This window comes from Dichotomopilus funicola (genome assembly GCF_033296635.1).
Source record: "Dichotomopilus funicola strain CBS 141.50 unplaced genomic scaffold C8A04scaffold_54, whole genome shotgun sequence".
NCBI classification, from domain to species: Eukaryota; Fungi; Ascomycota; class Sordariomycetes; order Sordariales; family Chaetomiaceae; genus Dichotomopilus; species Dichotomopilus funicola.
This window is the reverse complement of record NW_026944075.1, coordinates 88,714-113,755: the sequence shown is the minus strand read 5'-3', so window position 1 is coordinate 113,755 and position 25,042 is coordinate 88,714. Positions and strand designations below refer to the sequence as shown.

The 25,042-nt window shown below is 55.5% G+C and overlaps 6 protein-coding genes across 6 annotated transcripts; 5 read left to right on the top strand and 1 right to left on the bottom strand.

Moving 5' to 3' along the window:
- Window positions 1-127: 127 nt before the first annotated feature.
- Window positions 128-2,191, bottom strand: C8A04DRAFT_13855 (uncharacterized protein; the record flags this gene model as incomplete). The annotated part of the gene is made up of 1 exon (XM_062777876.1): window positions 128-2,191. The coding sequence occupies one exon, from the start codon at window positions 2,189-2,191 to the stop codon at window positions 128-130; it is 2,064 nt and encodes a 687-aa protein (XP_062635082.1).
- A 3,957-nt stretch (window positions 2,192-6,148) lies between these two features.
- On the top strand, window positions 6,149-6,943 carry C8A04DRAFT_30699 (kinase-like domain-containing protein; the record flags this gene model as incomplete). Its single annotated transcript, XM_062781482.1, has 1 exon — window positions 6,149-6,943. The coding sequence occupies one exon, from the start codon at window positions 6,149-6,151 to the stop codon at window positions 6,941-6,943; it is 795 nt and encodes a 264-aa protein (XP_062635081.1).
- A 3,062-nt stretch (window positions 6,944-10,005) lies between these two features.
- C8A04DRAFT_30698 (uncharacterized protein) lies at window positions 10,006-14,442 on the top strand (the record flags this gene model as incomplete). Its single annotated transcript, XM_062781481.1, has 1 exon — window positions 10,006-14,442. The coding sequence occupies one exon, from the start codon at window positions 10,006-10,008 to the stop codon at window positions 14,440-14,442; it is 4,437 nt and encodes a 1,478-aa protein (XP_062635080.1).
- A 688-nt stretch (window positions 14,443-15,130) lies between these two features.
- Window positions 15,131-16,809, top strand: C8A04DRAFT_38870 (CLN3 protein-domain-containing protein; the record flags this gene model as incomplete). The annotated part of the gene is made up of 4 exons (XM_062784375.1): window positions 15,131-15,269; window positions 15,422-15,649; window positions 15,701-16,030; window positions 16,085-16,809. The coding sequence occupies 4 exons, from the start codon at window positions 15,131-15,133 to the stop codon at window positions 16,807-16,809; spliced, it is 1,422 nt and encodes a 473-aa protein (XP_062635079.1).
- A 1,581-nt stretch (window positions 16,810-18,390) lies between these two features.
- C8A04DRAFT_13844 (family 1 putative carbohydrate esterase) lies at window positions 18,391-19,469 on the top strand (the record flags this gene model as incomplete). The annotated part of the gene is made up of 2 exons (XM_062777871.1): window positions 18,391-18,850; window positions 18,919-19,469. The coding sequence occupies 2 exons, from the start codon at window positions 18,391-18,393 to the stop codon at window positions 19,467-19,469; spliced, it is 1,011 nt and encodes a 336-aa protein (XP_062635078.1).
- Window positions 19,470-22,087: 2,618 nt separating this feature from the next.
- C8A04DRAFT_30695 (O-methylsterigmatocystin oxidoreductase) lies at window positions 22,088-23,951 on the top strand (the record flags this gene model as incomplete). Its single annotated transcript, XM_062781480.1, has 4 exons — window positions 22,088-22,441; window positions 22,526-22,963; window positions 23,029-23,408; window positions 23,480-23,951. 4 exons carry the CDS (start codon window positions 22,088-22,090, stop codon window positions 23,949-23,951), a joined length of 1,644 nt encoding a protein of 547 aa, XP_062635077.1.
- Window positions 23,952-25,042: the final 1,091 nt, after the last annotated feature.

The window sequence follows — 25,042 nt, the reverse complement described above, 5'->3', positions numbered from 1 at the left end:
AAGGACCCAATGAGGCAACCCCCGAGACGGAAGCAGATAGCAAATAGACAAACAGACGGCGTAAAAGTAAACAATAAGCTCGACACAACTCCCAGTGGGGAGTTGCAACATGCCCGGCCAGTCTTCCTTAAATGCCCCAACTGCCCCTCCGCTCTCGCACACCCCATGCCGCCGGGCCGATGGCATTCAAATCCGGGTGTTGCCTCGCCCACTCAAAGATGTACAACTTCAGGGCCTTCCACCGTTGACACCGATCTTCCTCTCTCACATCGTCCTTCTCCTCACTGTCCAGCATGATATGTCCCGTCGCGCCCGACCGTCTCCTAACAGGGTGGCCGTTCGGTTTCGCCCCATCGATGTCCATTTCCTCGTTGTCATTATGGCGGTTATGTGTGTCGGCCCAGACCCCGTCCATGATTGCTTGGTCTTCCTTGCCCAGCTCGGCGACATCGATCCGGCTGATCTTGCTCAGTTCATCGTCGTATTGTCGGCCGGTGGCTGGGTAGCCGAGAGAGAGGTAGTTGTAGACCTGTGTGATGAAGTGGTCGTCGAATTCGGCCGCGATCTTTTCTTCCAGCTCGGCCGCGGCCTTTTCCTTCTTGAGCTTCTCGTCGATGTTGGCGAGGTTTTGGAGCATGTGGAGACCCTTTGGGGCGCTGGGTTTGGTGTGGTGTCCGGGCATCTGGTGAGTGTTGTTGGGTGGTACCGAGACAGTGCCTGGGATAGGACTGATGGAGCTTGGTGAAAACGGCGTGGGTTCTTCACTGAACGTAAGGTCGGCCGCGGGAGCGGAGGTGAGCCCGCCGAAGCCTGCGGCGAACGGGTTGTTCTTCGCGTTACCACCGGCGCCAATGGCCGGAGTCGAGAGCATAGCCGGGCGGTCGACCGGTGCCAGCTTCTCGCTTGACACGTGGGCTGTATAACAGTACCCGCGCCACAGACCGTGTTGCTCAGTCGGGTCGCGGTTGTGCTCCTCGTAGGTCGTGCCCGTGGTGATATCCCACAGATGGTCAGGCTCAAGCTTGGTCTGTTTCGGGGATGGGCATCGTCGGAATGTGAGGTCCTGGCCCAGCATGGGTGGGGACACCTTGAGGCGTAGCTTGTGCTGTTGTCGTGCCCGATCCAGAGACACGTCCCGCTCGGCTGGGAAGGACATGAATGGGCCATGGTTCCGAAAGCCGGTCTCGGGCGGGATTTGCGAGGCTGAGGCGTAGGGTATATCCCCGGCTTTACCGGCGGGGGCCGAGGGGATATGGGCTGTGTGGTTTTCGCTACCGGGTTGGTGGAGAGCTGGCGATTCGGACGGGAAGGGGATAACCGACTCGCCGATGGTGGGCAGCGGAGATTCGGCACGGAGCAGCGGCACCGATGGCTCTCCGACTGGCCCGAGGGAGCTGGAGGATAGACCCCGTGTTGTCCATATTGGAGAACTCGCAATGGACGACCTCTGCGTCCTGGTCAGCCCCATCGCATCGCTCGGGGGACCATCGATGCTCATGTTGTCGAGGTCCAGCGTATCGATTCTACTCCTGGTCCTGGTCCGGTGAAGAACCTGGGCATGCTCCTGCATCTCCTTGAACGCCCAGCTAATATCCTCTTCCGACGAGTTGCGCCTTGTCTGTGAAGCATCCCATGGCCCTCGCGTCAGCGGCCTCCCCCGCTGGTTCCCATCTTCCGACCCTGAGCCCTCCCGGACGTAGAAATGTTCTGCCCCGCCTATCCGATTCCCGAAATTGGGGAAGGCACTCATGGCCACCTCTTGGAGTTTTCTCTGCGCATCGCGGGCCACCAAGTCGAAGACTCCCCCAGCGATTTCATCGTCGCATGATTCCCGCCGGCCGTGGCCTCGTGGCGTATCCACCGCGTCCAATACCGGAGTATGGCCATGTTTCTTGCGTGCTTTTGGTGCGTAAATATGATTTGTGTATGGAGTGATGTCGGTTCGATCGGTGTACTTGGTAGCGGGGCCTTCGTCGCCGGCTCGCTTAGCTCGGCGCACCGAAGACTCGACTAGTTGGGGGGCAAACTTTCTCTTTTCACGTTGTTCAAGCGGCGGCGGGGCCGGTGAGCGCGGGGAAGGGCTGGGAGTCAGCTCGGCGCCGGGGGGAATGGTCTTGCGGTACCGTTCAAAGGTCGTTTCGATGGGAATAGGAGCAAACCGCGCCCGCGGTCGCTCCTTTACGTGGGTCATGCTGAGGGTTGACCCGGATTGTTTTGTGATTGTTCTTTCTGCTTGTCCCGATAAGATGTGCGGTCTGAATTGGTGGTGGTGTCGGTCCCTCGTGATCAGATCGGATCGGATCGGTAGCGGGGAAACCAACTTTCGAGCCAAATTACGCCGTAATATTCGGTTTAGTTCGGTGCGTGTTAGTCACGATGTATTGTTCCGGTGTTGTTCGTTAACCTTGTGTTTTTCTTGTCAGTCGACACCCTAGGTTGGAAAGACTGTAAATTGAACTGAGAGAAAAATGCCCACTGCCCCCCCAGCACCTACACAGCAGCACAAAGTGGTTTTGTATCTTGCGAAATGTGCAATGTGCCAGGAACCAGGATGTGGGGGGGCAGGCATTGAGGGCGGTCACCATGAGCTGAAGCGGGTATCGCGACATCGCTGACAACTCGCGCGCCAGCGCCTGACCGCTATCATTAGGGGCCGAAAGCAAGTGGGATGGCAGGTGGGGTTGTTCTAGGGTACCTGCACCGTGCGAAACGCACGAACTTTCCTTGCCTCACCGAGGCCAGTGTGACCCACCTGCAGTAATTCCGCATTGTCTGCCGTTGGCAACCGAACCAAGGCGCATCGGGAGTGAGCGAAGGAGGAAAACAGATTCCAAAGCCTAAAAAAAACGAACCATGAAATGCAGCGTAGCTCGAAACATCTTCCCCCGGCCTTGAATTCCACTCATCAGTGGCGGCAAGCACCAGAGACAGTTCTGGGGACAAACAGACGTACCGTGTACTTTTCTTTTGAACACACGGTAATTCTACTTATGAAACTTCCAGGGGCCAAGCCAGAGCGTTGGACCAAGCATGCTTGCCGATGTCACCGGGGATCAAATCCATCGGAATCGTCCAACAACCTGACATCATCGCCTTCACATCACTGGAAGCTCCTCCTTCGAATCGCCTTCCTTGCCCGTCCCAACCGCGGGCTTACAGGTCACATGGACTACACTACAGCGGAGGATCAATCCTTATTCAGCAATTCGGGGTCCCTCCGCCCTATCCACAAATATCTCGAATCACTCCTGTCAAAATCGCTCGACCCCTTTCTCAAACATTACTTTTCGGTCACTGTCACAAAAGTTTTGATCAAGTGACGACACTTACGAATACCCTAGCATGGCCCTCGCTCGTATGTTTTACGAGATTGAAACAGCCAATTCCAAGGTTCCGGGTTTTGGTCCCAGTGGAGACCAACGCACAAACTCGCAGGCGTCCCCCTCTTCGGATCATTATCGTCCACGTTGCTGACTCTGCTCAGCGCATAACTCCCCTAAAAGAATGATGCTGCCACGCCGGGGCGAGTAAACGCAACTTCAGGTTGTGCTTTAGAATTCTATCATGGAGGGCTGACCCGGCGGCTTGAACCGCAACAAGCGACGTTGAAAATTGTTCATCTCAAAGGGGTGGATCAGGTTTTCGTTTCTAGTGGAGAGCGGGACGGTCCGCCTCGGCTTCGAACTCGAGGCCTGACGGTCTGCAACTGCACTTGTCGTCCACATAACTTTGCCCCCCTCAACTTCCTCCGGACAAGACATGCTCGTTTCTTCTTGTGTATCACCAGTTCCCAATTGGAGCCCGAAGATGCCGAAAATTCCTTGCTTCTGCACCCAGGAAAAATCACGCCCCCAATGGATTGGATGACGAGGCCTCGTGAGAGCTTGCGGTGGCCCCACGCCACATGCCAGCCACATGCCGCACGCCGAACCCCCGCGGGGAACCGGGGCCCGGGGAGCACCAGCCGGGGGGATCGTCACCCCACACTCCGCCGGGCTCACCGCTGTCCGCCTCGAACTATTTGCCATCGGGGCTTTCGATGGCAAGTGTCTCGACGTGGCAGTTCTCTGGCAAAGCTCATCGCGACGATCTTCAAGTCTAGGTGCTGAACTATGGCAAGATGCACTCTATCTCGTGCACCCATCTCCGTGTAAGTAACCACCGGCCTCGGGACACCGCTCCGACCACCGTCATCGCTACCAATCCCCAAAGCCCCAGCCAAACATGTCTAGTTATGTCAGACGGCAAACTCGAGGCCAAAGTTTGCCGCCGTGCCGTGTGACCACTTCCTCAATCCCATCGTCAGATTGTACAGGACTTCACCATGTCGGCGGATTTCCCTCCCCGCTGTCGCTAACTATTGGATCCTCCTGTCTGCGTGGCGGCCAAACGCACTCGAGGCCGATGCACGTGTCCGGAAGACCGTTGACCGCCTTCTGCTCTCCTCTCCCGTTCGATCATTCCGGCCTCTTCAAAACGAAGCTACCGGCTGCTGTGGCACCGATCGAAGCGAAGTCCAACATGGGGACCGGGTCCATGTGTCGTGGCAAAGCATACACTAGCCAGACGTTAACGGCCTCTGGTTAACGTCTTTCTCAATGTCAATGCGTCAATTAGGTTTCCGAGAAACTTAATTGATCCCTGATCACACCACCACCACCACTCCCGTTTCGTTACGCTGCAGCCCGCACCCGACTAGGCAATGAGTCAGTTGCACAGTTGCTGGAATTGGATTTTGCCCAATAAAGTTTCCTCACAGTGTCCAGTCCCTCTGTCCCACTCTCACTTATCCCTTTTACCCCAAGTCAAAGTTTATGTGGTCATGTCCAATCCACGAAGGGGCCAGAAATCGCCACGCCCCATTCATCGTTCCCCGGATTCTCTCTTCGATGCGGAGATGCTGGCTGAACATACCCTTCAGATGCAAGTACAGGGGTCAAGTTTGTTCACCGTCTTCAAGTCCAGACAAACCAGGCGGAGACAACGAGATCGAGATCTCTTGGCATTCGGTGTCTAGACCGAGTATTTTGCTCCTGCGTTCACCGGGTCGTAATTAATTACCCAACCCTCACCTGGCATCCAGCTCGACGAGGGGTTGGTTGGCACCTAGAACAAAATGACGGTTGGAAACTGCAAGGCGGTCGGCACTTGGACGGCACCCTGCCCAACCAATGATTTGCCCAACCAATGCTTCGCCGTGGTCCGTCCATTGGAACGGTCATCGGCCAAGTAAATGGACTGTGTAAGCTCCGATGTCGCTTTTTACCTCGATGTCCCCAGTTAAATAATTCCCAAACTCCAAGAGCAAGGAAATCAACCCGACTGATAGACCAATAGTCAAGATAAGTGCCTGAGCCAAGTGCCCGATCGATCAGATTGTAACCGGGGACGTGGCATGGTGGGGGTCCGGGGTTCGAAGATAAGGCGCGCCGAACCGCCGAGATCGCCGGCCCGTTGTTTCATCGGGTTGTTGTTACTTGGGAGATAGGCGTGTTTATCGTTCGGAAGGTGTTGATATCTCGGATTGGGCAGCAAAAAAGGGCGGGGATGCAACTTGTAAGCGAAAGTAGAACTGGCAAGGTAAATTTTAAAGAGAACGTGCACCTGAAAGATAATCATGTTTCAGTGAGCCGAATGGCATACCCTGCGATATAAACAACAATGCAACTCATCCGATGTTGTGCTCCCCCAGCCTCGAGCCTGTAAGCGTTTAACTAAACAAAATTTGGTCAAATATCAGTCACCCATGCAAAGGTGCCCTCCTTATCTACCCACCTAGTATCGGGTGCGGTAGCAGATTGGTCACTCTCCGGATGATGGTACCATCAGTGATTATCTTCTCCGTGCTGTGGTTGCCTATCCAAGGACCAGATACCCTCGAGGCTCAACACAGGCATCGAGTTGCAAGGAGTGCATCGAGGCTCAACGCGAGCATCGAACCACGCGAGGTACCACGCGAGGTGCAACACAACGGTCTAGCCGTACGAGGCCCAAGGAGGATATCAAACGGCCATCGAGGCCTCGAGGTTAAGCCTTATCCAATCTTCGGAATGTCAAACAGTGCGCCTGTGGCCGACCAACCAATACAAAAGCTTTTCCCTTTGCAACGCCACCAACTCTTCACTGGCAACCCCTGTCGATGATAAATATGGAGATTATTCAGTCCGCTGAAGCATTTAAGGTCGTCGGCAACAAACTTAAGTTCCATTGTGTTAAAGGCGTCGTACGACACAACGACAGCGTGTACTTCGGCAAGTGGAAGCATCGAAGGCGTTCACCTGTTGATCTCTCCGAGCTATACGACGTCAAACGAGTAGAGACCGACGACAGAGGGCCCAGGGTACAGCCTTCTTGGACCATAGTGTCGGAGCAGAGCTGTTACATCAAGACACCGAGCCTGCTTGACTATGCTGGTGCACCGGATCTCGAGAGGCGGATCCTCCGTGAAGTTGAGACATGCGAAATCCTTAGGAGCCATCCTCATCCACACATCGCCTCCTACTACGGTTGCCTAGAAACTCGAGGGCGAGTATCCGGCCTCTGCTTCAAAAACTACGTCGCGACATTAGCTGGCAAAGTCAACCCTCAGCATCTGAACAAATACGCCTTCCTGCTCAGCGGACGGCCGCTTGTCGAGGATGCGATGAAGGCGCAGCTGGGCGGCATATTGAGTGGGATCCAACACCTCCATTCACTCGGTCTGGTTCATAATGACATTACGCCCGCCAACATCATGCTAGAGGAGGACGGCACATGGGTCATCATCGACTTTGACAGTTGCCGGCATATGGGGGAAGTGCTTCGTGACACGGGGACCAAGAGAACACATGGATGGCACGACCCTGGCGTGACGGTTTCATTCGAGAAGAACGACCTCGACGCCTATTTTGAGTTGCGAACCTGGCTCTTTGGATCGTCGGTTGATGAGTTCATGTTCCAGTAATTCGTTGTACCTGTTAGTTGATGTAAGACTTCACCACGGCGACATGTCTTGGCACGCAGCCGTTAACGTTAATCGCGCCGCCGCAGCAAATCAGATCGAGTGTGAGGAGTACGACACTTTGTCCAGTCGAGGTGCAACGCCGGCCAGACAAGTCGGACAACAGAGGTGCCGTGCATCAGTCGAGGTTGAATTTGACCTGAGATTGACTTTGAATACGACGGCACTCTATGTACCTTATATCACATAGCTCCCCCACCATGCCGTTGGACGTGTCCCGAATAACCACAACCGAGCCAGTTGCGTCCGCGTGGACCAGCCGCCCTCGAGACCTGGATACACATACGACGTGGCTCGCCGCGGGTGGGGCAAAGGGGACCCTCGGAACCAATCTGTGATCTAGAGATAAGTGATTATCAGCAACGCAGATACCCGTCCCCCATCCGAGGGGAGAACGAGACTTAGACACCCCCTTTCACCCGATCGAGCCGTCTTGTCTCTAAGCTGTGAATATCATCCGTCTTATACTCTTAGTCATCAGGAGCCGGTTTCTGATTTCCCGCCGCCGCTGTATTAGCCGGGACCTCGGGCAAAATATTGGAAGGAGTTGGTTTTCACGGGACGGGACGATAGTGGCGTAGTTTGGAGTTCGCCGTCTTGGCCCGTGTGCGGATTGGGGCGGTCCCGGCTTTGGTTGTTCGTGTGGGCTATCTTAGTTGGTCTTGTGGCACATGCTGGGTACTTGAAACGTGGAATGAACTCAGGGAGAGACCGCCTCGGATTCAATTATAGCTTGAAATGGATAATGACAGCGCCAGTAAGTACATGTACAGGCTCCCTGGAGCTCTGGACGAGGGACATTGAACAAAAGCAGGGACCCGGGGGATGGTTACACCAGAGATAGTCACCCTTCGGCAATCGACCTATCTCGCTCCCTGTCGGTACTCTTTTCCCGTTTCGCCTTGAACGGGGTCACAATCGTTTGACTGGATGCAACGCTAGGGATCAATTTTCTCTACATTTCTTGGGGCCGAGGCAGGGGCTGGTGAGAACCGATAACAATGGAGAGGAAAACAAGCGCGTGGTATCTCATGTTTTGTAGAGCGCCCCAGCGAGTGACGACGCCCCGAAACCTGAAAAGGGGTATAAACTTCATCAAGATTCAATTTTTGGGCGGGCGGGGGGGGCGATCCTGGGATCGACGGTGAGATTCGGGGCCTTCGAAACTTCTGACGAGACACGGTTGGGGTATTGGGCCATCAGAGGCGGGACAGCATTCTGAGGACCGTGGCGATATGATTCTGGATGGACGACCGGTTCAGAAAGAGTTATTCTTAAATACTACCGCAAAGTCGTCCTGACGTGTCGCGTGGTGAGAGGCTGCCCACGACGCCGCGGCGTGTTTCCTGGGCGCGCACAAACGTCGGCTAGGAGGTAAAAATGGATGACCACAGTTTCCGTGCATCGGATGCGAATCTTTACGGTCCTGCAAATGTCGATGCCGGTAAGAAATTTAGTGGAGGGATGAGCCACTGAGAGCCCAACGACGCCAACGAGAACAGCAATGGTTGATATCATGCCCCTGCCGTGTTATCCGATCCCACATCAGAAGCCGTTCGGTAGATTCCCGGATTGGCGTCTGGAACAGCGGCTCCCTGTGCTGTCCGATCGAGATGTCGGGATCTGCAGGGGAAAACCGGGATGGTTGGTTGGAGGAGAGAACGCCTGTTGCGGCACGCGGGATGGCGCGCGTTCAGCTTGCTGCTCAGTCCACAAGAAGACTTGCACGGGCCAGGCTTGGTCGAGCCCGGCTGAAAATGAGAATCAAGTTTCTCAACGGCGTTTGTGCCTTCCCCATTGCCCACTCCAAGCCAAGGCAGTTGCGATATTGATGGTAATGGGAATGGGTTGGCTGCAGGCCTCGCGGGCTTGCAGCTGCGCTCAGTGGATCCCTAGGAAACGGTGACAAACAGGGGCTTTCCCGGACGGCCCAGCCCGTTGTGGACTAAAATTGGGAGCTGCGAAGAACACGATCGAGCTGCCATGACCGACCGTGCGTGTTGTGTTGACACAGCGGGTGATGAGAGGACGATAGGCGAACTGAATGAGACAGACACCAGAATGGCCTCACGCTGAAAAAGGGGGGTGTGTGACCTTGTGTTCAACAGGTTTCGGTCACAAGCTAGAAGTGGCCCGGTTGAAGGAAAGTGGGATGGGAAGAAGAGGCAGCAGCGCGGGGTGCCGTTGGAAGGAGCACACGGCCCCACCGTGCCACCCGTCAACGCTCCCGCAGCCCAGCCGGCAAAAGCAACGCAGGGGCCCAGGGGCCGCTGCTGAGATTAAAAAAAAGGATGAACCGACAAACGGCCTCCCTGGAACAAACAGCGCAGCGCACGAGAGCGGCGGGGCGATAATAATAATAATAACGACGGGCCTATAACCCCTGACTTGGCTATCTTCCCAGGTTGATAACGTCCGGGTCATGACAGCTTCCATTCAGGAGATCGGGTCCAAATCTTCTTCATCTTTGCGTGGCCCCTTTGCGCCTGTCAAAACCCGTCACGCGGGGGATTCTTAAGGGAAAGAGTCAACGTCATTCACATCACCTTCCACCTGATTTTGTCCCACTGCCAGCTTCCAAGATTTTCTTGCCAACACACCTCGCTTCAAGGTTGCCGAGTGCCGTTGGTGGCATCGGGCCAGATGCTGTTTGACTAAGGTCTAGCGCTGGGCTAGATCTTGATTTTCGTCCACCGATACCCACCACCTGCCCACCACCAGGAACACCCCGGCAGAGGCGGGTCCTGTCCCTTCGATTGGCCGCTGGCCATTTCCACGCGGACCCGGGTTCATTAAGGCGTCGATTTCGCTGATTTCGCCGATTTCATTGATCCCACTTGAAAGGGAGCGCTGGCTTCGTTGGGGCTTGTGTTTTTCTCGCCGTCTGAACTGTCCATGCCGTTGGAGAAACAGAAGCAGAAGCACCCGCGGCAGCAGCAGCAGAAGAAGCAACAGCGACAAGAGCTGGCTTCGTCTTATCGCGAGCTGCACTCCCCTGCAGCACCATGACGACGCGGGAGACCATCGCCGTCGATGGTGACCCGTCCGGCGATGGCAACAGCCACTCTGCAGCACCAGGTTCCCTTCTGGCGGACTCGGCGTCGCCTTCTTCGCGGCCCTCGCTTCCTTCTTCGCCCTTGCCGTTTGTAGCCCTTGCGGAGCAAACATTCACGCCGCTGTCCATGGACGCCAGCGACTTTCTCGACGCCCCTGAACACAAGCGAATGAACGGAACGACGTCGCCTGCCATGTCCGAGGGCCGCAGGTTATTGAGCACGTCCAGGAGCATGGAGCAGATGCGGCGCACCGGGAATCTCAGCCGTACCAGCAGTCGTAGCACGGGCCCGGCTGCGTCCGCTGCTGCAGGTCCGACCATCGTCAGCGCCATGGTGGAATCGTTCGAAGCCCTGCACGCTACCTCGTCTGTGGGATACGAGCTCGTCCGGACGAAAAGTGCTGGTCAGTCTCCAGCGGGGCTTATGTCACCTCCCTCCACGCTTTCGCCCTCCCCTGCCGGCTCAAGCCCACCTTCACCTGCTCTGCCGGCCGCCGGAAACAATACTGCGAGCCCATCGGGTCTAGACGCGGCGCTGGTGGCCGACGGGCTTGGCGCTGCAGACAATCAAAAACCACCACCGCCCGTTGCGGCCCAAGATGCAAACAACACTCCCACTGTGCCGCAAACCGCCGCAGCAAATTCGAATCCTGATCCCTTAGCATCAATTTCAAACGCCACCGTTGCCGTTGTCCAGGCACACGATGCCCATGCCCCGAGTTTGCCTTCGTCGTCCGCTCCTATCCCCTCGACCTCTACCGTTGTCGCCGAGACCAATCTAATCCGGCCGACCCCAACCGCCAACCAACCACAGCGAAGCCGCGCTCTTTCCAGTCTCAGCGGAACGTCGGTTGTCCGAAATTCATCCAGCGCGAGTCTCTCCCTCAGCCACCCGGCCCCCGATCCCAACAGGCTTTCGCAGGCCGGGAACTTCCTGGGAAACATTGCCGCCCTCGAAGCCAGCGCGGAGAGGCTGTCGATGACTAGCAGCATCGAAGACGCCATCCGTGAAGAACATAACGAGCTCAAACGGTCCGAAAGCAGACGGTCCTCGATCCTACGTGCACGCGCTGCCTCGACGTCGGACGCCGGGTCCGTGTACGGTCAACCTCAGTTATTCATTGCTAGCCGACACAACTCGATCCTGGGCACGAACAACGCGGCTCGTTCTGGAGGATACTCACCTGGTGGTTTTATTATGAGCCCACACCATTCTATGTCAGGAACTTCAGGCCGTCTTCGCTCGGGTAGTAAGGCTAGTTCGATCGGCATGCCGTCCCATCTCCCCGGGACCTCGGAAATCGCCACCGCGCCGGCGGACTTGGAGCACACACAGGAATTTCGTTTCCTCCCGCGGCACGGTCCCGGTAAGGCCTCGACCAGGAGTGTTGCTAGCCGCCTATCGCTTGCCCAGATTGCCGAGCTCGAGCCCCCCACGTCCCTGACCAAGGATGCTCTAGATGCGGCTGATCGTGCCGCTGCGGCCGGCGAAGACGATGATGCCGAGGAGGATAAGATCCGCAACAAGGCTCATCAATTCATAGAAGATGAGTTTGCCAATGAAGCAAATAACCCTCTGACGGATTACGACTTCGCCGGCGGTGAACCGGCCCCTCGTCTCCAACTGCACCAAGCAGACCAGTACCAGCACTATGGCGCGCCGCGTCCGGGCGACGACCGACCGACAACATCCGGCTCCGGCATGACGTACGAGCAGGCTCAAGCCGCGTTTGGAGATTTCGACGGCGTGCACTGCGACCCTGACACCGGCGACCTGATCTTTGGCCCCGGGCCGGATCGCAAGGAGCCTGCACCGCGACCTCGTGCTGGTACCGCCCCCCGTCCGACGACTTACATTGACCCTGCCACCGGGCAACAGATGCTTTACTACCCGGCCCCGGTCCCCGCGATGCTCAACCTCCCACCTAAGCTGTCGAAGAAACCGAAGGCCTCGCCCCGGGAAACTCGCCGCTCGCAGGTTGTAAGCGGCGCCCCTAAGTCAGCTCGAGAATCCAGGTTCCTACTCCCCGACCCCACCAGAGGGCTGCGTAGGAGCGACGAAAACGCCCCCTTCATGGGGGATCTTCTCGGGGAGCATACCAATGATACAGACTTGACACCCCAGCCATCTGGAACGGCCCCCCCAGCGTTAGATTACTTGGCGCATGACAGGCATCCGTCCGAGGCGAGCACTGTCCACCCACCGGCAGAGCAACGCGAGATCCGTCGGCCGCAGCGTTTGGCGGATGCTGATAACCGCAAATCCCGCCCCGCTAACACCGACGGGTTACCGCCACAGCTGCGTGCAAGCGCCTTCTTCGACTTGCCATCTCAGCCCGTGAATGTCGAAGTTAAGGACGGATCCGCGATGAGCACCCTGGACCACCTCCTCGACGCATCGGCCGCGGCTCCTGTTAGCGCCTTTACCGATCATGTCTTCGCGGGGAAGCTTGGGGCGGAAGTCTATGGCCCGACAAAGAAGAAGAAGAAGGTGAAGAAGAGCCCGGCCACGCCAACGCCGCCCGCTGTACCCGACGCGAAGGTCAAGCGGAAAACGCTTGTTAAGAGAAATTCGAGCAGTAATATCCTGGATGGTCTTGACGACAAGCCGAAACGCAAAACACTGGTGAAGAGAAATTCCAGTGGCAACTTACTCGACCCTAGCGTGGAGAAGAAGCGGGCTACACGTTTCTCGCTCTTTGGTCCCAAGCCCGTGGAGCAGGCACCGGAACAGGAGGATGAAGCTAGGGACAACCGGCACAGCCTCGACAATGATTCCCAATCGGAGAGGAGCCTGTCACCGAACCCGTTAGCCCCAGAGGAGGGCGACTCAACGGACACGGAGAGCGAGGAGGAAGAGGACGAGGATGAGCCGGTGTATCAAGGCCCACCGACGACACTACTGGCGGAACTGCAGCTCCGTAAACAACAAAACCTTCAGCGCACTCGCCCGACGGTGCGCCCGGATGGAATGCGCAGCACGCTCTTGGAACTGGATGCAGTCGCCGAAGTGGAACGAAAAGCCAGGCACGGGAAGCGCGTGACACTCGCATGGGAGGATCCGGCCGCTGTTCCTCGGGATGAAGATGAGGACGACGATGAGGTTCCACTGGGCATGCTGTTTGCTGCCAAGGCGGCCGGCCCCGCTGGTGGGAATCGGGCAACCATGGACATCAGCACTCTCATGAGCGAGATGCACCGGCCTCTCGGCCTGATGGAGCGTCGCGAGATCGAGGAGAACGAGCCACTCAGCCGTCGCCGCGAAAGGCTGCAGGGCAGAGTCAACGAACAGCTACCGACGTCCCTAAGCGCGCTACAGAAGCGGATGAGCCACATGCCTGGAACGCCGGGCATGCAGATGAGGTCACAGTCCCGCCTCACCCTTCCTCATACTCAGGGCGGGGCTTCTCGTTCAGGCTCCTTGCTAGGCTCGGATGCCGGTAACCTTGCAGAAGGCGACGACCCGGAGGTGGAAGGGGAGACACTGGCCGCCCGAAAAGCCCGTCTTGCTTCTGAGAACCCACTGCCTCGCGCTCGTCCCGTGAGCAGCTCGTTCTCGGCTGAACTCCTTCGTGAATTTGGCCCTGATGAGGAGGAAGCAGCAAAGAAGCCGCTCGCGAACGTTGCCCACAATCGCACTACCTCCCGCGATACCACTACGGGGCCTCCCGACAACGGCGACGCTGTCCCGGAGGAAGAGGAAACCCTCGGCCAGCGACGCCGGCGTCTACAGCGTGAAAGGGAAGCGCGTGAGCGCGAGATGGCATTCAGCGCCCTCAACGGAACCGCCGCACCTCCTGCTGGGGGCAATGCTGAACCCGCCGCCCTCGCCATTCGTCCGGGCCCGGTGGGTATGGCCGGTCTCCTCGGTTCCCGCTCTGCTGGTCAGATGGTGGCCGATCCTCGTGAAATAGAACGACTCCGACGCGAGACCGAGCTAGCGCGCCATCACCACGAGAACAACATCAAGATGGCTGCGCTGCGGGCGCAGATGCCGACTAACCTCACCTCGCCTGCTGTCGGCGCTCGGGCGGGCGGGTACATGAACGGGCGGTTTAACGATGGTGGGGGCGGCACTGGCGCTCCTTCTGGCCTTGCGTACGGTGGTGCCGGGACGCTGCTGGGCATGCAGGCGCAGCAACAGCAAGCGCAGAGGGCTAGTACGGTACTTGGGGCGCAGGGGATGATGGGTGGTGTTTACGGTGGATCAACGCCTAACCTCGGAATGTATCCCAACGGGATGGCGGGTATTGGGGGGATGGTGCCACCTGGGTCGGCGGGCGGGTATGGCATGCCGATGGTGGGCGCTGGTGGTGCGGGCGTGGGTGTCGCTGGGCAGGGGCACATGGATATGGTAGAGCGATGGCGACAGGGGGTGATGCCGTAAACAGCGTCCTGTGTCGCATGGATAGCGGATCGGGTTGGGGGGCCGATGGAAAGCCTGATTGTAATATTGAACTGCAACTTGGGAGGTATAAACGGGGTATTGCTGTGATGTTTGGGCGTAAGAGAACGGCCTCATCGTCCGACCTAGCTCGACCGCTTGGTCTAGACAACTTTGGGTAACAAGGAGCATAGCATAGCGTTGCGGTGACTCTTTTTTTTTCGTCCCTTGCCGCTCGCTTGCGGTCCTTCGTTTTTGGTAGAGCTAGTTAGACTTTTTTCTCCTTGTTTGTGATAGACGGAAGTACTTGTTTAATTATAGTTTTGATCTTGCATTCTTTTACGTGTTTGTCGCTTTCTACAATGTCGATGGAATGATAGGCATGAGCAGGGGGTTAGGGTTGCATGGGGGTCCGACACTGCGCTTTCCGGACCCACTTCGTCCCAAACAGGGCAGGGCCTCACATGCTCTTTGGCCTGCTGACCTTGACTCGAACATCATCCGTTCTTCGACTCTTCTTCATCATCTGCGAAACACCACATTTACCACCAATTTTTTCTCAGTATCCCAGGGATCTGGGATTCATTTTTATTCCTCATAGACAATGACTTTACAATTACCCGGTTTAACCATTCTTTTACACTTTTGACTCTTTCTTTTGAAGAGTCCAGGAATCGCAGGGACGCAGACGATGAATCGCTCACCATCATCATCGGGGTTGCTCCCGCTCCCGGGGACGCCAGCCTCGTCGTGGGCCGTGTATCGCGCGCGGTTGGGCGGGTTGGTGAAGGATGCGGGGGTTCGGGTGGTTGTTGCGTTTTGGCTGTTTGGTGAGTTGGTCTTTTGTCTTTTCTCATTAGTCACTTCATTTCGCTCTGTTTCGTCATTCCTGCTATTCATTTCTTTACCCATACCAACCCACCCTAACCCCCATCTACGACGTGGTGTACACAGTAAGGAAGCATACACTAACCCCCACCAGGCCTAATAAACAACATCCTCTACGTCCTCCTCCTCTCCGCCGCCCAAGACCTCGTCGGCCCCTCAGTCCCCAAATCCGCCGTACTCCTCGCCGATGTCCTCCCGTCGTTCTTCACCAAACTGGTTGCGCCGTATTTCATCCACCGTGTGCCGTACTCGTTGAGGATTCTTGTGTTTGTTGCGTTGTCGTGTGCCGGGATGTTGGTTGTTGCTGCTGCTGCTTCGGGGGGTACCGCTGATCAGGGCGATGCCGGTAGTGGTGGCGATGGGAGAGGTGGAGGGACATCGGTGGCGGTCAAGTTGTTTGGGATTGTATTGGCGAGTTTGTCGAGTGGTGGCGGGGAGTTGAGTTTCTTGGGGCTGACGCATTATTATGGGCATGCGAGTCTGGCTGCGTGGGGGAGTGGGACGGGCGGGGCCGGGTTGATTGGGGCTGGGTTGTATGTGGTGTTGACGGTGTGGGTTGGGTTGAGTGTGAGGGGGAGTTTGTTGGTGGGTGCTGTGTTACCCGGGGTCATGGTGATTACGTTTTGGGTGGTGTTGCCCCGGGCGCCGTTGGAGAAGGGGTGGAAGGGGGAGTATGAGCCGCTTGGGGAGGAGGAAGGGGAAGGTGTGGTTGGGCGGTATCCGGGTAATGACCACCACGGCAGGGATGATGACGCAGACCGATATCATGAGCAAGACGACTTCAACGACCTCCCCGCTGGCGCAGCATCCGTCAGCCTCCTGGCCCCCGGCCCATCCGTCGCTTCTACAGCCTATTCCCACAACACCTCTACTACAACCCACTCTCCCCACCAACCATCCCACCACCCTACCGCGACAACCTTCCTCACCAACCTCCGCCGCGCCCGCGCCCTCTTCCTCCCTTACATGCTCCCCCTCCTCCTGGTCTACGTAGCCGAATACACCATCAACCAAGGCGTGGCGCCCACCCTCCTCTTCCCCCTCCCAGAATCCCCCTTCTCCGAATTCCGCGCCTTCTACCCCTTCTACGGCTTCCTCTACCAACTCGGCGTCTTCATCTCCCGCTCCTCCACGCCCTTCTACCGAATCCACCACCTCTATTTGCCTTCACTCCTCCAAATCGGCATCTTGGTCCTCCTCACACTCCACGCGCTCTGGGGGTTCATACCATCGGTGTACGTGGTGTTTGGGATTATATTCTGGGAGGGTCTGCTCGGCGGCGCGGTGTATGTGAATACCTTTGCGGAGATCATGGAGAACGTGCCTGCGGAGGATCGGGAGTTTAGTTTGGGCGCGACGTCGGTCAGTGATAGTGGGGGGATTTGTATTGCTGGGTTTGTGGGGTTGGTATTGGAGGTGTGGCTGTGTCAGTGGCAGGTTGAGCATGGGAGGGATTATTGTCGGAGGATTGAGACGAGTTGAGGTTTGATGATTACGTGCAATATGGCAGGAAGAGGTTGGTTATGTGGGCGGTAATGATGGAGTTGGAGAAGAATGTGAGGCATGAATGAATCCTCGTTTATGTTCATGTGATTTTGGATCATCGGCCGATAAGTTCTCGTTCCAGTAATCCGCTGTGCGAGTTAGCCGATGTAAGTCTTCATTACAGCGGCGGCATCACGGGACCAACCAAAATCCGTGCACAGCCAGTGCAGTGTGCCATTTCCAGCTCCATTTCCGGCTCCCTGGTTACAGTTCCCGGCCTCCTGGGCTGCATGTTCCTCGGCTCCGCTCGGGCTCAAGGCCGACGACGCAGACTGGAAACGTACGAATAGGCTTTAGGCTTTTAGGGTATGTGCCTGTGGGGCCTACTAGGTGGGTATATACTAGTCCCGACGATAGGCATATTGCAAGATCTTATGGTTGGTTGCAGCGGGGGAGATCGCGGGACAGTTGCTGTCCGGCAATCTTGGATGCTGTGCAGTGCAACTGGGGCGAGCAGGTGATGACCATAATGCACCATAGTCGTCTTACGGTCAGGAGGCAGCGAGCCACCTCTCGTCTAGACTCGAGTGGAGCAAAACGCATTAAGCCGGCCCGACCCTGTACTTTCCCCGGATAACATGAGATTTCTACGGAGCAAGCTCCGTTCCAAAAGAGGCTGTTGTTTTTGAGCCTCTCTTAGGCGCACTGGTCGTGAGCTTGAGCCTTGATGGATGCGACGTTGCCCGCGCATTAAATGTGATGCGTGCCAAAAGAACCAAGATGCGCCGCCTGATGAATAGACTTTGATTATAGCATCAAGAGAGGACATGATGCTGACATGACTTGAGCCTCGCTGGCGCGGAGGGACCGCGAAGATGGCCTGCCAGGATACGAGGACGAAGTTTCAGAGGCACTCGGTAGGGCTTGTTGGCCAAACCCCTGCCATGAGAATGCGGGACGAGGCGCTGAACCGTGACGGCGGATTAATTAACGCCCGTTCAAAACTCCGATTGGAGCGGTTCAGGAACCAGAAGAGCAGAACCTCACGGTGAGCATTATGTAACCCTCGGATGGTGACATCGCCTTGCAAATACATCACTAGCCTTGCTTCGGCTCCGCGTTGCCCTGGAGCTTTTCCCAGTGCAGTCCGGCGATCTAGCTGGCATTACTGCATCCGGAAGTGTTGGGGCTTCCAAGAATAGCGAATTTTTGTGACCGGGTATTTGGAACCTCATGACGGTTCGGGGGTGGCCAATAATTTCATTGCCGGCCAAACGGGAGTACACTCTCCGTCTTGGTATCTCGCGACAGGCATCTCAACCACCAATTCATGCTCCATGGAGACGAAAAGGGCAACAGCAACACTCGCCAAGGTACTCTAGATCGAGGCCTAGGCGCTTGGCTCAGACGCTCGAGGGATTCTCGGTAGCGCTGCCGGGCCTTGCCTTGAACGCCTTCAGTTGTCCGTGCTTATACGAATCTGTGTATGTCCCGTTCGCACGCAGTGATAAAAGGCGCCGGGTAGTCTTTGTATGTTCCGGCTCTGTGCAAGTATCATCAGTTTCGTATCTTGAAGACATGGCCCCCGTTCTCTCTCTTGTCCTGGCCCTCCTAGGCGCCGCCCAACTGGCCGAGTCCGCCTCGGCCGGCTGCGGCAAAGCGCCCCCGTCGTCCGGCACCAAGTCCATGACGGTCAACGGTAAGCAGCGGCAGTACATCCTCCAGCTGCCCAACAACTACGACTCAAACAAGGCCCACAGGGTCGTGATTGGATACCACTGGCGGGACGGGTCTATGAACGACGTGGCCAACGGCGGTTTCTACGACCTGCGGTCTCTGGCTGGCGACAGCACCATCTTTGTCGCCCCCAATGGCCTGGATAAAGGGTGGGCCAACAACGGCGGCGAAGATATCACCTTTACCGACCAGATTGTGGCTCTGCTGAAAACCGATCTTTGTGTGGATGAGGGTCAATTCTTTGCGACGGGCTGGAGCTACGGCGGTTCTATGAGCCACAGTGTAGCCTGCTCTCGGCCGAGTAAGCTCCTCCTTCCCCAACACCCTATAGGTTATCACCATCTGACAATAAATGCGTCTCTATAACAGATGTCTTCAAAGCAGTGTCAGTCATTGCCGGAGCCCAGCTCTCGGGTTGCTCGGGCGGTACCACCCCCGTCGCATACCTCGGTATCCATGGCGCGGCTGACAACGTCCTGCCTATCAATCTCGGCCGTCAGCTGCGCGACAAGTGGTTGCAGACCAATGGGTGCGCCTCCAAGAGCGCGCCGGAGCCCTCGTCGGGCCAGCAAAGCCACATCAAAACCACGTACAGCTGCTCCCTGGCACCAGTCACTTGGATCGCGCACGGCGGGGGCCACGTTCCCGATCCCTCGGGCACGAACGGCGTCAAGTTTGCGCCCGGCGAGACGTGGTCCTTCTTTAACGCGGCTGTTTCCGGTGGCGACGGTGGCCCTAGTACTTCGGCCCCGGCATCAACTACCGCTACGACGAGCCCGGGGACGCAGCCGACTACCGATCCGACAAACTGCTCGCCTAAGTATGGCCAGTGCGCCGGGAACGGGTGGACTGGTCCTACGTGCTGCCAGAGCGGTAGCACTTGTCGTTATTCCAATGATTGGTACTCGCAGTGTCTCTAGGCACTGTAAGGGCTGGAAGCGCTAGGGGTACGTTGCCTTGCTTCATGTACATAATTAGCAGTTGAGGCCATTGTCTGGCAGATGTGATAGACATTTGCAGGCTACTCGAGTATATTTCTAGGTTCCTAGCATTGCATCCTTCACCTCCTCATCTAGCGGTGACATACAAGATCAGTTAATTGAGTAGAAGATTCGGAGACGGGAATATGCTAGTGCTACCGAGGATCTCTTCATAATCTCTTGTGACACTTTTAATATAATTCCAACTCGACGTTAGCCCGGATTAGTTGTAAGAGGGAAACAGTGCAAAAGCTCACCAACTAGCCCCCTGCCATGCAGGGGTAGATAGCTACGAAAACCACCGAGGGCTTTTTTACTCCGGGCCGGGATAGAGGCGATTTGTATGTGAGAAAGATGGTATCAGATGGATCGAACGAGATGGGAGAGATTGTAAGTGAATATACGACAACCATGCTATCCAACTTCTCTCTCCGTAAGCGACAGGAAAGCCCTCGCCTTCGCCAAACTGACAGTGACTACCAGACGGCGCCTACGTCGTCGGCGGGTTACCCAAAGCCAGATCCGTTTCCTAAACCAGTATATTCTCCCAAGTCGGCAACCTCCCATAAGCCTTTGCCTACCTCAATACCAATACCGGCTCACGATCCGGCACGTGTAAAGTCCAAACCTATTAGCTCCCGATCTAGTCTCCTAATACCAACTACATCGATGGTCACCAAAGTGACCGTTACTCTAATGAGCAGTCGGCTAGTCTACCCACTATACAGGTATATAGGCCATATTGATAGTCTGAGGTGGTCGCACTGGCGGATGCGCCCCGCTATGAGGCCCTGTAGTACATTTGGGGAGCTCCCACGGTGCAGGAAAGGGTCCAGCTAGGCGGCGAGCTGGTTGACGCCACAGATAACCTAGTGGTTGCCCTGCAGCATCTCCGGCGACCCAGCGATGTACGTGTCCTCTTTCCGCTTGCTACACAGCCGCAGCCCGGGCGATCCTAGAGTCTGGCAATCTTGACCTACTCGACTTCTCTAGCCCGCCATATCTAGTTGGTCGCAACCGGAACCCGCAACTGCCTGACTAGGTGCCTGACTGGAACTGCTATAACGCCGTCGCACCCTCAAGAGAGGCCCAGCAGGCGGCTCCCTCGCCTTTTCACCCTTTTAACGCATGGAGGAGACGTCGAGGAACCTGATTTCGATTTCTACTGCCTTGGTAACCTCATCTACTTCGAGTGGTCAAACTCGCAATATGCATCACAGTCCCGTTTTAGCTGGCTCTTGAACACGGCGATGTATTACAAACTTGCCCTCGCCCACATCATGAACGACGATGCCACCTATTTCATCCAGAATTTGGTCAGCATGAACTTCGGCTTGCGTCTGACCATGACACGCTACCAGTGCCTTTGCCTCACTCCGTCCACGTGCTGTGTGGGTGACCGAATTGCGCTCTTACGTGGCGGGAAATGGCCATATGCCATTCGGCCGGGTGAAGAGGGTCGATGGAGAGTGGTCGGGCCGTGTTATATGGATTGCGACGATGTGGAAGCCGTGCGTTTATGCTGGATGGACGAAGGAACTGAGGAATTGGTCTTTGAGTAGTTGAATCCGTGTAGGAACGGCTTTTTGTCACTGCAGGTCGGGAAATACAGTTAGGAATGACTTGATATGGTGCTGTTCCTACCGAGGTTGACATAACAGAATGGCGTAGGTGAAGGATGCGATGATTTTGATATATCATAATTAGGGTTTAAAGTAATTTGATGAGATTCTTTTGTTGTGTTATTACATTTTTGACTAAGAAGAAAACCTGCTTTCCCAAACCGTCAAGTGATGTATGTTCACGACGGGACGAAGAGCACCGCATCGTAATAATCACGTAATTACCTAACTACCGTAGTTTCATGATTCAGACTCTTTTTATTCATAATCACACGTTTTGAACCACCACCTTGCGCCGAAGCTCAGCACCATCACCGGTTTCGACATCACTCGCGATGCACGCCACCCTGAAAACATTGGGATAAGAGTTTGGAGAGATGATGATTTCATTCGCCAGGTTTACCTGGAGCTCCTGAAACATCCCTAGTCGAACGACCCCGCGCTACATACACATGTAGTTGACGCTGCATTTGAATCATTCACTAGTCCCTCAACTTTGACAGAAACAGTCTAGCATGGTGTCGCTGTTCATCAGCCCTGCAAGCGAAGACTTGGGTTTGGCCCAATCGGACCAGAGCCTTTGGCATCAAAAAACTAAAGCAGGGGGCCTACATTAGCCGGACATCCACTACCACCCTCGCTTCCCGATTCCAGCGGGAGGGGGCCATGGAAGAAGCAATGATTTTCGAGCGTCAAGCTGACCGCTTGGCTGGCCGCATGTGTGTCTCCTGTTGACTTGATGGAGAATCGGCACGCCCCCTCCAATGCCGACCGTTGAAAAGATGGGTACACAATTAAGAGGTAGTTAAGGTCAAGTGGGGGAGGTTGGATCATAAATCAGGTTAACTTGTTACCTGTGATAAACAGTTTCTCACTCCTCATAATTACTTCTTGGACTCATTCACCGTCCAACTGACCCTCCCAACCAAATCCACCATGGGGTCACCGTGGTATGTTACTTTCGCGTGGATCGCGGTTCTCGTCTTCGTCCTCAAATTGAAGGATGTCGGCCGAAGACCCAAAGGCTACCCCCCCGGGCCGCCTACCCTTCCCATCCTCGGCAATCTCCATCAGATGCCCTCCAAAAACGGTCACGTACAATTCAAGAAATGGGCGGAGGAATACGGGCCGGTTTACTCCCTCATTATCGGCACCCAGGTCATGATTGTGCTGTCTTCCGATACGGCGATCAAGGACTTGCTTGATAAGAGAAGTGGGATTTACTCGTCGAGACCGGATATGTACATCAGCAGTACGCTGGCAAGCGGGGGGATGCGCATGCTTCTCATGGTAATTAGATTTCCACCATTCCCCAATTCACTCTTTTAACAAACATATGCCGATGCCAATGACCTAAACAAAAAAAAAAAACAGGAGTACGGAGAAACCTGGCGTCGCATCCGCAAACTCTTCCACAGCCTACTGCGCGTGGGAGCATCCAAGTCATACGTGCCCTACCAAGACCTAGAAAGCACCTCAATGATGGTGGCCATCTTGGACGAACCGAACCTTGTATTCGACCACATCCGCCGGTACACCAACTCCCTAAGCACCCAAATCATCTATGGATTCCGGACAGCCAGGATCGACGACCCAAGACTTCTCCAGTTGTATAAGAGCATTGAGGACTGGGCTCTTGTTACTGGAGCGGCGGCCGCGGCACTGCTCGATGCGTATCCTATACTGCGGTCGCTGCCGACTTTTATTAGGCCGTTGTATCATCATGCGTTGTCGTTGGGGGAGTTTACTTTGTCCTTGAACATGGGGCTGTGGCAGGAGGCGAAGAAGAAGGTGGAACGGGGGACTGCTAAGGTATGACCATTTGTTTTGTTGGATACAGTCCAAGAGTCTAACTGAGAAAAAAAAAAACACAACAGCCATGTTTTTGCGTCGGTCTAGTCCAAGCTCAAGATGTCGAGGGATGGACAGACAAACTCTGCGCCATGATAGGCGGTACAGCGCTAGAAGCCAGTTCAGATACGACAGCTTCGACTCTCGTCGGCTTGATCCAAGCTCTAGTTCTGTACCCCGAAGCTCAGAAGAAGGCCCAAGAAGCAATCGACAAAGTCTGCGGCAACAGATTTCCCACCGCCAAAGACATGGAGAACCCGGACGCGCAGTATATCCGGGCTTGTGTCAAGGAAAACCTGCGGTGGATGCCGACTGCCATTCTGGGTGTGCCACACAGTGTCATTCGGGATGATGAGTACATGGGGTATCACATTCCCAAGGGGGCCAGCGTGGTTTATAATGTTTGGTACGTGAATAAACCTTTCCGCTTTATTTTCTCTTTTTTATTGTTCTTGACACAGATCTGACGAATAACAGGACCGTCCACATGGACGAAAAGAGACATCCCAACCCTCGTGTCTTCGACCCGTCTCGTTATATCGACGACTTCAAGAACTCCACCGAGTCAACCCAGAGTCCCGACGTATCCAAGCGTGATCACTTCAGCTTTGGGGTCGGGAGACGTGTCTGCGAAGGGATGCACGTAGTCGACCGGTCCATGTTTCTTGTCATTGCCCGTCTGATGTGGGCATTCGACATCCGACCCGCGACGGACGCCGATGGAAAGGAGGTACTGCCCGATCAGGATGACTTGGTGGGTGGCTTTCTTGTGCAGCCGAGACCGTTCCCAGTTGTGATCAAGCCGAGGAGTGGAGTTCGCGCGGCCAAGGTGCGTGAGGCGTGGGCAGAGTGTCGGGCGCTTCTTGATGAGGAGCAGCAGTGGAAGGAAGTTCCTAAGGGGATGCCGTTTATAACGTACGAGGTTGATGGAAAGAGTGATTTGGTTTGAGCAACGACAGGTCACTGTACTGGCGGAGGGGGCTGCGGAACAAGATCTTGATAAAAAGCAGGGAATAATTTAGTAAAAGACCAAGAATGGGTCACGTTAGGTATCAATGCCCTGTTCTTTAACTGAAGTGACCACTCCTGTCTCGTTTACCCTTTTTGTGCCCCTGAAATCTCCGACACTCCACTGGACCCCATTCTAATCTTCCAACTGGATCAAATTCCCACTTCGTCGCAATAACATTCACATCACTCTTAACAGAATTTAAACGACAGTCTGATCGTCTCAGAGTCTGGTGGTTTACCATCCACTTCGTCTTACCCATCAGAGTTGTGACTTGATGGGCCACTGGTTCTTCATCACTGACGATGCTTCAAAGGTGAGGAGCTCTTCAACTCCCCCTTCTTCCCCAGTGAGGACAATATGTTAGCGGACTGAGCACTTAGTGCAATGATGTTACCCGTCATCCTTGTGAGGGATTGGGGCCGGGGGGGCATAGGCGAACAACAGGACACCGGTCTCTTTTAACCCAGTACCGCATCGGATTGACCGCCTGATCGACGGTGCTCTGATGTCATCACGCTGGACGCAAGGAGGTCAGTTCGTTGGATTCTAGGCTTGTTGTGGAGGAATGCGGGTGACTTCGGAATTAGAAAGGGGAGGTGCTTTGATAGTGGCTGAATTAAAATCATGCATGAGCTCCTAATTAACAAGTTTTTGTTGCATGATTATGTGCTGCTCCTTGTGATGCCTTGAAGTCTGCGGAAATGTTAACGCTCTGGTCGCTGAGGGAAAGCTGAATTGATGTCAAGTGACCTACCTCACTTTTACTGAATCAGTCGTCACTCGAAAGTGTCAAACTCGTCACATTTCTGAGTCGAACCCTGGGCCAAGGGGTGCGATGTTGACAGATGCCACGTAATTAAGGAATTGCACGTTGTCATTATTGATAACCTGAGTTTCGCTGATAGACTCCGTTGCAACTGGAACTCAACGCTGTGAGATATATCCTACCAGGGGCTTAATTATAATAACAAAAGGTTTTCCTTGCCTCTGATTATCTTCGGCCCGCTTTGATAATCCTTCACCACCAA